The sequence below is a fragment of the Gossypium hirsutum genome, chromosome A02 (genome assembly GCF_007990345.1).
Source record: "Gossypium hirsutum isolate 1008001.06 chromosome A02, Gossypium_hirsutum_v2.1, whole genome shotgun sequence".
NCBI lineage: Eukaryota > Viridiplantae > Streptophyta > Magnoliopsida > Malvales > Malvaceae > Gossypium > Gossypium hirsutum.
The window spans coordinates 25,130,170-25,142,986 of NC_053425.1; the positions used below are offsets into that span (position 1 = coordinate 25,130,170).

The window sequence follows — 12,817 nt, forward strand, 5'->3', positions numbered from 1 at the left end:
TTGAAAAATTTTAAAAATCTTTTTAATGTATTTTGAAAGTTTAAGTACCCAATTAAGTGCAAGCAAAAAGCATGGGCTTAATTTTTTTTTTTGGAAAAAGTTTGAGACTTTTTAATGTATTGAAAGTTTAAGTACCCAAATAAGTGGAAAAAAGGAAAAAAAGAAAGAAAGAATAAGGACTCAAGTTTAAAGGCTTTTTACAAGATATATTACATTTTCCTAAATATTTTGCAACTATTTTTTCAAAAAAATAAGTGTTATAATTTTGGTGTAAAACAAATTTTTTATTTAAATCAGGAGATGAAGATTTGAGGGAGAAAGGCACGGAAATGAGTTATAGAAATCAGAAATTTCAGTAAAAAGGAGCATATCGTACCAATTTGAAATTGAGAATGCAATTTATTTTATTTTATTTTATTTTATTTTATAATAATTTGAGGAAACAAAACAAATGAAAACATATGACGCTGTTGAACAAAAAATAAAAATAAAATGAAGCAACGTCACCAATAATTTATGGTGTTTACTTCAAATAAGAAACCATATAGTGAATTGGAATTTAATTGATTTGTTGTTGTTGTTGAACGCCTCTTTATACAATTTTGCCTCTAAATTATTTGAGAAAGAAGAAACGGTGAGAGGATTCCAAATGGTTACGGAAATTGTTTTTTAGAGATGAAAGTCTTGTATACTATTTACTTCACATTACATGTCACTATATCACACCACAATTTTCATTAAGCTCCTCTAATCTCATTTTCTCACCCGCTCCCTCCTACCAAAAACAAACAAACAAACAGTAGGCAAGAATGAAGGAAAACATACTGGAGAGAATATTAGATGATGCACATATGGATTTAGTCTGTTAGCTCAGCGAGGTTTGATAGAAGGAATAACGCCACTGATAAGATCACTCCCTGAAACATTCAATGTTGAAACATAGGAGGCGGAAGATGATGCTGGTGATAGCAACTTGCCTGAATTCGGATACGAGGAAACCGAATCTGATGAAACCGATTCAGTTTCTGGTATCATTGTCAGTATGTACTCTAGTTGCTTTACCACATCCAACATTGATGGACGCTTCTCTGGCTTGTTGTGGCAACAACTCAGAGCTAGCCCTGCAAATCTCTCGATACATTCAGAGGGATAACACCCCATTCTACCATCTATTATTGACATCATCATGCCGGACTGATGAGCCATATTCACCTTAACACAGATTTCAGATTAACTTAATAAGTAGCTGTAACATCCACATCAACATTTACATTCACCAAATTTTAAAATCTTGGAGTTTTCAGACAGGATTTTGCTAGGGATACAGAGAGAGAGAGCGCACTGTGTAAGAGAGTACCTCACGGACAATGTTTCTGCCATGTGATATTGGCCGCATACCCGTCAACATCTCCAGGAAAACAACTCCAAGGCTATAAACATCACTTCTATCAGTCAATTTATGGGTCAAAAAGTATTCTGGATCAAGGTAGCCCTGCACACCAGAGAGCAATCAATAGCACTGTGGTCACTAACATCTACGAGTTTATATCTAAAAGAAGCGGATCCTATCCATTTGAGGCATGCAACTGAAATGGTGAAACCTCTCCAAGAAGAAAAATGTAAATTCCACTTCCGAGTTTATCACATCATATATTCAATAATTTTCTCATACCTGATTAATCTGACAAATTTCGCGTTTCATACTACGAGTCTTGAAGTATATAAAACATAATGGAATGCCTTTTAGTCATAGCAAGCTTACTGGTGTTCCCCGCACAACTGTGGACACATGATCTGGCACAGCTCCCTCGTCTTCCAGGGCTGGAGCTAAACGTGAGAGACCAAAATCAGCAACTTTTGCATTAAGTTTGGAGTCAAGAAGAATGTTGCTAGCTTTGATATCCCGGTGGAATACCGGAGGATGTGCTTCAGTATGGAGGTAAAGAATTCCCTTGGCCGAACCCAGTGCAATACGTAATCTCATTCCAAAATTTAGGCTTCTTTTAGATTTAGCTGCATATCATGTTTTACATTAATTAATGAGCTAAGAAGACATTTTGAAAGCATATCAAGTATCATCATAACATATATAGCGCCATAATATATATTCCAACTGTTTACAAGCTAAGTAGCCAATTAATGGCATCAACAATGGTGACACTACACTACTAATGCTGAACTTATAGCCCATCCAAACACTTTAGGATTTAAAAGCTGATGATAAGATTTGTTACAATTACCAATAACAGAAAGTAAAAATAGCAGATGCAAACAATTTGGTTCAAATAAGCAAACATTTCAAAAATCCGCTCCAAGCCAATAATGACCAAAGTCCTAAGTGCAATCTTTTATACACTAACACCAAAATTTTCAACAATATTTTCTTCTCTCCTTTTTCTTTTCCCAGAACTACGAAGAAAATGAAAGAAGTGATAAGCATGCACATGATAAAACTTGAAAAGCAAGGACTACTGAAAATTAAGTACCAGAAAGCCAGTCCCTCAAGGTGCCATTGGGCAGGAACTCATATACCAACATCTGCAAATGGGCCAACAACACAAGGATATGAATTTTATATCTAACTCACACCTTATGTACCTAAAAACTAACTAATAGACTGCTTGGAGACTTAAAATCCACACCATAAGGACACAAAGAAATGCCACATGCACAGCCCAACCCACTCATGTTATTGACTTAATACAGGTTTATAGTGATCAGAACCACAAAAAATATACCTGTTCCCCTTCTTCATCACAATATCCAACCAAGGAAACTAGATTCCGGTGATGCAGCCTTGACAAAAGCTTTATCTCTGTAAAAAATTCTTTTTGCCCCTGCAAAGATCCTTCTTCTGCACGTTTTATAGCAACAACTGTTTTGTCTGGTAAAGTGCCTTTATACACTTTTCCATACCCTCCTTGACCAACTTGATTTGAGCTGTTAAAGTTGTCAGTAGCAAGTGCCATTTCTTTAAATGTAAAGTATTTCACCCCACCAAGTCTCATAGAAACCTTTGTAGCTGCAAAGCATAATAAGATATTTGGACTAGACTCCTTTTGTGGTGATAGTTGGAGACTATATTATTGGGAAAATAATTCAAGTAGCATATCAAGGAGCTTACACAAACATTTTCTTGACATTGCATGCCGGTTTCCTGTGTATCTTCTTGTTATTAGAATTGTTATTATAACAGACATTGCAACTGCACAGGCAACACCCCCGACTGCAACGGCTACCAAAATACCCTTACTAATACCTTGATTTTCATTCTCAAACTTCACTGAAGCAAATAACAAATCAAACAAGGCATTATTAATAATAATAAATTAAGAATAAAAGACAAGCCTGTTAAAGAAATATAATGCAGATACTTAAACTATCAACTAGCCTTAGTTATTCTTGGAATATAACAATATGCATCCACCAGTTCCCTAGTTGCATTCTCACAGCGTTGCTTCTCTCAAGGAAACTGGATTTTGCCCAGATTGACAGTCTTGTTTTATACATAAGGATGTTCTAACAATCTTTATGATAATTTAACTTCTATGTAACTAGAAAGTTCTGCCATAAAAGTTTCAAGAATAAGAATGAATAAATTTGGAGGAATTTATTTATTTCAGGTTACCAAAAAATAGCTTCCCAAGTACTACTTCAACTATGTCAACATAAATAAGAAAACATTATTCCATTAGTGCCAGAAGAACTGCAAGATGAAGTACATACTATCTGCATAAGGTCCAAGTAGAGTGAAATTGAGCAACTCATAGGGTCCAAACAAGGCACTACCAGGAAAAGTCCATGATGTATATAAGTGTTTGATTCTCTGAACTTCGCTCACGTTAAAAGTACTGGAGTGGTTAACATTGATGCTAGGAAAAAGCTTCAAGTACATCCTTAGACGTGGTCCTTTCTCCCAAGAATATGTGTCAATTGACAATTGATATCGGCTTAATTTCAATGAACTAGTCAAATACACCTCCAAAGGCTGGATGTATGGAGGAAAATAAGAAAAACTAGGGCTCTTCAGACGATATCCAATTCTGAGAGGTGCTGCACAGAAACACGGCAGAGGAGATGCTGGGACATATTCATAGAAATTGTCTGTGGGGCATGCTTGAATTGGGCAATTTGCTATTGAGTCATTGAAGTTTGTAAGCATCTTATCCTCTCCAGGTTCAGATCCACAGAACAGGTTTACATTCAATAAGTTCGCATTTTTGCAGACAGGATTGCCTTCAAGCCTAAAGAAAAACTGCTAAAATAGTAAGGGTTTTGATAATAATTTTTTTATAAAAAAAAGCATGAACAAGAATCCTCTATTAATATGCCAATAAGTTCATTACAAACAAAAGGTAAGAACAAGAAATAAGACAAGAAGTGAAATCTTAGACACATAAGTGGGAAAAGCAGTAACAGATCCTGTCATTTTCAACTATGAGCCATTTTTTGTGTAGGTTGTATTTGACATGGAGTCAAGAAAGTTCTTTTGCAGTGCGTGTGTGTGTTTAACTTTTGGAATCTTGAAGAATGTATTAAGGATGCTATTGTACTATCTTAAAGATAACTCAGAGGTGCTCCAAAACATGGCCTACTTTACTGACATCGTAATCATCTAGTTAGGTTAATTCCAATGCAGATTTGATGGTTCCTCATTTGAGATGTACCACTCGGATATTGTTTTTTCTTGGAAGTAACTTTGTGTCTCGGTAGATGTTGACTATGATTCAGTGATAGCTAATTGTTGATGAAGTGAAAGCACCGTAATGACAGATTCTTAGGCATATTCTTCAGGATTTTGATTCATTTATTGTTCATAGTTTAGGCAACGTTATGTATATGTATATAGCGTGTAAATTGATTAGTAGAATACACAACAATATGATTCAGAATTTGCACAGAAGATTTATGCATGTAGGTGGTAAAATAACTGGAATGCACTCAAAGATTAATCAAAGAGTTCAAAAATGTTAATAAGAAAATTGAAGAAAAGTTTATGGTCTAATAAAAAATTTTGGAAAGGAAAAGAGGTCATTGCCCCTCCCTCTATCCTTCCTTGAACCAAGGGCATGATAACCATTAAGTGGTAATTTTCTGAATCGAGTTGTTGACCAAGGCTAATGCATGAAACAAAAAAATAAGAAGTTTACCTCAAGGTAACATTCACCGGAGGATTTAGATGTCCTTGAATGCTTGAGAATGAATTGTTTCTAAGATCTCTGCATTTTGGAGGTGCAGACAATGGGAAACTATTACCAATGCATTCTATTTCATAAGAGCAGTGCTTAAATGTGTAGGAAAACAAAGCTTTTCAAAGACAAATGGTTTATAAAAAGTGAGTTCACTACTTTCAGATCTTACAGCTTAAGTCTAGCACCAGTACTGAAGGACATGTTCTGCCAAATGTTGGTAGGAACAGGACCTGTCAGAAAATTATTCTTGAGTGATCTGCAATAAACCATCATTCAGATTCTAGACTAAGCAAATATATTCATCCATGAAATCCAAGAGCATCGTAATAGATATTTTAAGCATCATTCAACAACAGGAAATATTAGATATAGATTCTCACAGTGTCTGAAGTGAAGGAAGGTCTGAGAAACTTCCAGGGATAGATCCTTTTAGCTGGTTATCTGAAAGATCACTGCAATACGAAGAAGTCATCTCTTACTGGGAATTGGTCTTCACTGCATTTTTATTGAATAATCAACAGAAGGTAATAGTACAAATTTCAACAGATCAATTTATCATTCAGTTTAACCACGAGGCAATTAGATTATCCAGATCGGAACAGGTAAAATTTTATAGGAGTTTATTTATTTATTGAAACAGAACGCTTGATAAGTTTAAATTAGCACTTCACTTACATGGTTGTCATATTCTCTGAAAGCTTATTTTCTGGTATGGGTCCAGCAAGATGGTTCCGGCTGAGATCCCTGCCACATGAATGCAGATACAAGAACAGGAGTTAAGTCTGGTGGCTGCAATGAGATGAAAATTTGCTTTATTGCATAAAGAGCAGCCATGCCCATGAAGGTAAATATTAAATACACACAATAATTTAAAGAGTAACCCAGACATACAGATAGGTAAGGCTTGGGATCCTGCTAAGATCAGGAACTGCTCCCTGCAAACCGCAATTTCTGAGACTTCTGAAAGACATGAAGAAAGATAAAAAAAAGCATCAGTAGTCTTCCGCAGATTGGTGCCAAAACATATTGCTTGTACAGTTTATTCCATGGTATCAAATACAAAATCTAGAGAGTTAAACATTGAAGAGTTAATTAGGTATACATTATATTCAACATTGGGATTGATGTATTTCTATCTCAATGGCAACTCCATGGTCTTTATGACCCTTTTAGTTAATTAGTGACATAACAATCACTACCTTTATAAGCTTAAATGTTTATACCTCACTAGGATTAAGTAAAAGGTTTACTAACACTCACAATTTCACTAATCTAGAAAAGTTCCTGTAAGAAGCTGGAATAACAGATCCACTGAAGTCGTTGTTATCGAGCTGACTGCAGAAATGAAGAAAACAGTTAATGCCAGTACAACTAACAGATACATAAGAAAATGAAATATGTATGCCTTATCAAAGTTTGCCACTTAAGATTTTGGTGACAAACACTTAGCTTGGTACGAAAAAGGTATAACATCAATAAAGAAACAGATTAAACCTGGAAGATAATGTCAATAACTAAAGAAAATAATGAGGAAGATGATTGTAGGGAAGAAAAATACAGAATGCGCAAGTCTGGCAAGTTCGAGAATTCTGGAGGAAGATATCCAGATAAGTTATTATTATCCAAAAGCCTGCAAACAATCAAAATTTTATATCACCAATAACTCACCAGATTACAAAAACAAATAATTAAATATGATAACAATGCAAAAGAAAAGAAAAACGCATATGAACGTATGTTATATGAACTTACAAGTGAAGCAAAGTGAATATCTGAGATAACTCTGGAGGAATTTGGCCTGCAAGGGAGTTGTTGTTGAGGTGGCTGCACATTACAAACCAGCATGTAAAACAAGTAGAAAATTGTTTGTCTCCTATTTAAGCTGCGTAGAAATATACAAGTTAGTTTAGCTAGTTATAAATGAGTTAAACAGCTAAGTTAGTTATGCCTATATATAATATAGCTTAGAGATAATTAACTAAGAATGTATAGAATTCTTTTCTTTGAATTTCTCTCACCTTTGTACAACTTTATTCATCCATATGGTGAATATTAACAAGCTGAAACACATTTAAATGTTTATGTCCATGTAAAGTAGAAATGGCATTTAGCTTGCAGGTTCACTTACAGGTGTCTCACACAGCTCATGTTGGCAAAGGTTTTCGGTATTTGACCAGAAATGTTGTTCTGATCTAGTTGAAGTCTGATCAGATTTGAGAGGTAGCCAAGTTCATCTGGCAAAGAACCATATAATTTGTTTCCGTTCAAGAGTCTGCATAAAGATTGCCATATAGAAAGTTAAAACTAACAAATATCATGTTTTTCTCTTTATTTTTGGACAACCACTTCATCTTCAAACTCAAAGAGCCTTTCATTTATATATTTTAACAACTTTAAATGGATCTTTGCACCATATAAAATTGATCTTAGGCTGAGAAACTTATTATTACCTCATATTTCTTTATTAAAGAAGAAGAAGGAATAAGAAAAATCCAACTTACAGGAGTCTTAAGGTAGAGATATGTCCTATCTCCTTCGGTATACTACCAGTCAATTCATTCCACATGAAATCTCTTCCACAAACAGAAAGAGAAAAGGAGTAAGCTCTACTGGAAATTATGTGTCAAGAACATTTAAGATATACCTAACTTACAGTATTTTGAGGTGAGAAAGTTGGCCAAGTTCAGGCGCTAAAGTTCCAGAGAGATTCATATTTAGTAGCTGACTGCAACAATTATATATAGCAGACAGCATTAAGGACAAGCAGCAAAATTTTCCAGAATCAACAAAATGAAAAACGATTGAAAAGTGGAGCAGCAACCCTATCACAAGTCGATGTAGAGAATGCAAAGAGTGGTAAGAGAAAACGTACAGTTCCTGAACATGCAAATATCCATCCTTCCCAAGATTATAAAAGCATAGAATTCCAGTCCAGTTGGATGTGCAAGGATCCCCTTTGTCCCAATTTCTGAGATTGTTCTTTGGATCAACCAATTGCTTCTTCACTGCTAGTAATGCGCTAACTGCAATTATATATAAAAATATTCTGATTTCAACCCATAAAGAAAATTGATAAATAGGGCTTCAAAAAAGCGAAATCATGTTTTTCACGCCAAAACATGCGTAGATGCAGAAGCAGTATGCATCACCCTTATCCAATAATAATATCCTGAATTCTAAATAAGAAATAAGGTGCATATTACTAATCCAGTCATTTCTATCATTGTTAGATACTTCATCCAGCAAATGGTAAAGATGTAGGTTCAGATTAGTAGTGTTAATTAGAAGTGGAAACGAGAATGATATATGGAATTCAAACCTTCGGAAGGATGGGTAATGGGAGCAGGTGCAGGTGCAGGTGCAGCAAGGAGCAGGAGACAACAACAGCAGAAGCTGAGGGCCAATATGTATCCCCTCCAAATCATCTCCAAGTTGACACACAACTTCAAAAACAAATTTCAATCAAATTATTAATGAGAAGAGGGAAAGAGGAAAGTGGCAAAAAGGAATGGCTGTTGACTGAATCAGCTCATCCATATTTTCAGAAATCAAATCAGTCATCAACGGCTTCCAACGAACGTTTACAAGTAGAGTTTGGTGGGAACAAAATAAAGTCAACAACTTCGCTTTTTTCTCTTACCTGCTGCTATGCTATTGCCCCTCCGATCAACAATTACAAGTAGAGTTTGGTGGGAATTTGTCAACCTTTGAAAACCAACGCTTTGATTTCGAGCGCCTACAATTTTATTGATGTGCGCATAATGGATACAATAAAAAAATCAATTGAGAAAGTATGCCTTATGCTGTCTTTGGAAACTGAAAAGAAAATGCTTTTTCACTTTGCTATTCTTTTTTCATTTTTTTTTCTTACGGTTTGAACTTAAAAGTTTGTATATTTATCTTTTCGTATGGTTGAGATAGAAATTATTATAGTTTAAAGGTATATTTGAACTTACAATGGTGTTGTAAAACTGAGTGAGCTACAAATTTCATTTGGCATGTGAGCATGGAAGCATAACCCGAAAAGCTGGATCGTGTTGCAACTCAAGATCCCAGTTGACGATGATCATACGGTCTCTGGTTGAAATGTAACTAGGGCTTAAATTTTACAAATGTTATGCTATCAATGGATGGAGCATAAATGGGGCCCCATTTGACAGTAGTTATGCGGGCATGGCAACGAGTTTCTCATCATCAGGGGAGAATGCTATAAACCACCAAAATAGAACTATAAGGAAGAAAAATGCAGTGGCGTGTTAATATAAACAAGTAATTTGTTTTATCCATATCCACAAATTACTTGATTTTACTAAAATACCACTACGTTTTCCTCCCTCGCACTTTTATTCTGGTGGTATATAGCATCCTTCTTTGATGATGGAAAAAATCATTGTCGTGCCCGCATAACCACCATCAACTAGGGCCAAAGTTATGCTCTATCCCTTGGTAGCATAAACTTTGTAAACTTGAAGCCTTAGTTACACTTGAACCCGAGATGATATAATCATCGTCCACTTGAACCTCGAGTTGCAATGCGATCTCGGCTTCTCGAGTGATGGCTCCATGCTCACACAGTAGGTGAAATTTGTAGGTTACCCGACTCCACAACATCACCATGAACCCAAACATAATTTAAAAATAAGATGATGTCTCTCTTAAAGCCAGAGAAATAAATCTTTAAACCCAAAAATTTCAACACTCAAGAGTAAGAAAACCCAATTTAGAGATGTGGGTGAGTAGGTTTAGCATTGGTGCATTTATATAGGGAATGGGCAGGGTAAAAGGGAAAATTTTTTAATCTCGGGAATCTTGGGTTGTAATGTATTAAATTTACCCCGAAAATCCCGAGTTGGAGGGTCTTAAATGCACTAACAATTAAGCATGGTTGGGGGTTGAAACCTCTAGAGACAAAACACCTCTTGCAATAGGCGTTTTTTACTGAAATTGTAGCTAAAATGCTTTCAACAGGGGGCATTTTCTTTCTACATGTCTAACTAGAAAATGCTTATAGCAGGAAGCATTTTCATTACATTCTGACATGTCAATGGAAAATGCCTCCTGTAAGGGGTGTTTTCTCTTTGGGGGTTTTATCAACCGGATATAAAATTCACGATTCCTGAAAAACGCATCTACGGAGGAGTATTTCCACCCCACAAATTTCATGTTCATCTATGTAAGAGCTCTATAGAAAGAGCGTAATACAAATATTTGGTTTTCTATACCACAATTCGAAGCAGGTTGTTGAAGGATACTTGGCATTAGCAATCGACATTGTCGTGCAAGCTTGAATTTCATTCTTACGTTGTTGTCGAAGCAAAGGTAATTCGTTAAGTTACGTATAGGTTTATGGTTTTGGATGATGAGAACTATATTTTTTACTATTTCCTTGATTTTAAACATGTAGGATAAACGATTTTTTCGAAGATGAGCAGATGAGTTAGAGTTGTTATCTATTATAATGGTCAAATTTGTGAGACCAAAATTGGCCTCGTTTTTGTATCAGCGCAATCTGAAGATTTGGCATTCAACTGTAGCCTAACATTGAAAGAGCTTTAGATAAATATTAGGCGCAAAGTGGGGATCCGGAGAAGAATTTCGAGCCTCAAATGTAGATATCTCTTGTTATATGACCCCATTAGATATGTCATCTTTGAGATCAGGAGGGACAACGATCTAGAATAGGTGACCAAATCCCATTGTTCCAGTAGGAATGTTATACTAGAGTTATATGCTGACTTCGTCGAAGAGGACGAATGTGGCCTGAACTTGATAGCACCATGTCCGCCAAATTCCCCATCGGATTAAGAAACTGAAAGTCTTACCACACGATTGTGCGGTGGATTTACATTATTGCTGCAGAGCTTATACCAAGGCTTGTAGTAATCATCATAAATGGAGAGGTATTTATCAGTTTTGCCCCTCGATGCCAATTTTGGGGGACAATCAGGTGTATTTGGTCGCTGGGCCTATGACACACCCGCACTAGATTCTGTCAGTGCGTTTGATTTTAACTTTGATACGCTGATGTTCAACACTAGTAATACTCACGCGGGTACATCATCAAGTTACTGGGTAGGCCAAACAAAAGTGATTTTGGGGTTGACATCAGCTTTAAAAGAATAGATGGTCTATTCCTAACAACCTCAACTGGCGATGGCACATCCCGCCTTGGATTTGTAGACAGGGTTGATAATGAAGAGGTCGAAGATAATTGCATGACAAATAATGACATGGTAGAGAAGCCATACCGGATGGTGCAAAAATTGCAGTGATTTCAGAATCGGATCCCATTCCTATTGAATTGGAAGATGGTGGACATCGCTCGATGAGATGACCCAAGTTTCACGGCGTATGAACCCCTACCCCATATATGTATGCTCGATCTTGTTGTTGGGATGGAGTTTAACTTCAAAGATGCTTTTGTGGCCGTAGTCAAGCGGTACAGCATACAGCTTGCGGTCAAGTAGTGACAGGAACAAATGAATCATACTGACCGAGAGGTTACATGACAATCGAGTCCTTGTGTGCATGTGGAGTAGATGTTGATCCCTCCGCGACATCTCCACTCGACCTAGGATTTCTAGGCCCTCATCTTGGACTCCTACGGGGAAGTTGCCTACTCTTTTTTGAAGCCAACATTAGATACGACTTCTCGTGATGCCTGAACCAATCCATGTAATCCAAAAATGTCTCTAACTCCAGCTTGAGAAACGATTCATGCGTTGGCAAGTAATTGTACTTGTGCCAAAAGTCGATATACTTCTTTTGGAATGTTTTCCAATCTTCCTCGAGTCTCCCCCGCATGTCAATCTTGTGTAGGTCATCGAGCTCCTGAAGTTGCGGTAAAATATGTTGTGTACACCAGATCTGCCATATCACTTGGTCGGATTCGTGCATCTCGACCATTGCAAAAATGATTAATGACACTTTCACGTGCTAGATGTTGTGGTTAGCAAAAAATTCATCCGAGATGCATTCTTGAATCCTTGTATCCACGTAGGGCATTTGTAACACCCCTAACCAGAAACCATCGCCGAAACAGAGTTACAGAGCATTGCCATGACTTACAGATTAAATAAATAGATATTCTATACCATAAAGTATTCATGTCTGAAATCAATCATAAAGTTCCTTATACAAACCCTCGAGGTCCAAAACATGCATTAGAAACGAGTCAGGATTAAACCAGTTACTCAGAATTTTTTTTGCAAAATCTCAAAATTTTTCAAAAATGCAAGGGTCAAATGCCTGTGTGGTGAGGCCATGTGACTCACACGTCCAGGGACATGCCCGTGTCTCAGACCTCAGACCGTGTAACTCTCTAACTTTGGTCTCATGGCCAATCCACTCGCCTGTGTGCAAGGTCGTGTGTGGGTGCAAGGGTAACACGGCTATCCACACGCTCGTGTGCTAGGCTATATGATCAATTCTGAGCATTCTGTTTTGACATTTTAAAGATGCAGAGGACACACGGCCAGATCAACGCCCACGTGCTAGGCCGTGTGTCACACACGGCTGAGACACACGCCCGTGTGGACAAAAATAGGTTATTTTTCAAGCCACATTTCTCACCCAATTGGTCTTCCTTTTACACCAATACTTAAACATATTTACAAGCCATTTTA

The 12,817-nt window shown here is 36.7% G+C and overlaps 1 protein-coding gene across 3 annotated transcripts; it reads right to left on the reverse strand.

The window, feature by feature from the left end:
- Positions 1-545: 545 nt before the first annotated feature.
- LOC107951055 (probable LRR receptor-like serine/threonine-protein kinase At1g06840) lies at positions 546-9,016 on the reverse strand. Of its 3 annotated transcripts, none has more exons than XM_016885954.2 (21): positions 8,833-9,016; positions 8,512-8,635; positions 8,065-8,215; positions 7,846-7,917; positions 7,694-7,765; positions 7,321-7,464; positions 6,945-7,016; positions 6,751-6,822; positions 6,453-6,527; positions 6,084-6,152; positions 5,868-5,936; positions 5,573-5,644; positions 5,362-5,448; positions 5,151-5,219; positions 3,790-4,244; positions 3,125-3,283; positions 2,739-3,022; positions 2,487-2,538; positions 1,763-2,013; positions 1,358-1,492; positions 546-1,212 (listed from the first exon to the last, which is right to left on the reverse strand). In XM_016885954.2, exons 2-21 carry the CDS (start codon positions 8,615-8,617, stop codon positions 871-873), a joined length of 2,808 nt encoding a protein of 935 aa, XP_016741443.1. In that variant the 5' UTR covers positions 8,618-8,635; positions 8,833-9,016; the 3' UTR covers positions 546-870. The 3 variants fall into 3 exon arrangements, with proteins under 3 accessions (XP_016741443.1, XP_016741441.1, XP_016741444.1); XM_016885952.2 differs by having other exon boundaries at positions 3,727-4,244; positions 8,833-9,015; XM_016885955.2 differs by lacking the exons at positions 7,694-7,765; positions 7,846-7,917; positions 8,065-8,215; positions 8,512-8,635; positions 8,833-9,016 and having other exon boundaries at positions 3,727-4,244; positions 6,945-7,074; positions 7,321-7,461.
- Positions 9,017-12,817: the final 3,801 nt, after the last annotated feature.

Bases quoted from the DNA above. Each gene is read 5' to 3' on its own strand.
- LOC107951055 (XM_016885952.2), bottom strand. From the start codon at position 8,617: ATGATTTGGAGGGGATACATATTGGCCCTCAGCTTCTGCTGTTGTTGT. The intron at 7,918-8,064 runs GTACGTTTTCTC...TAATTGTTGCAG, and splicing joins TATTTGCATGTTCAGGAACT to TCAGCTACTAAATATGAATC. The intron at 2,014-2,486 runs GTACTTAATTTT...CATGATATGCAG, and splicing joins CTTGAGGGACTGGCTTTCTG to CTAAATCTAAAAGAAGCCTA.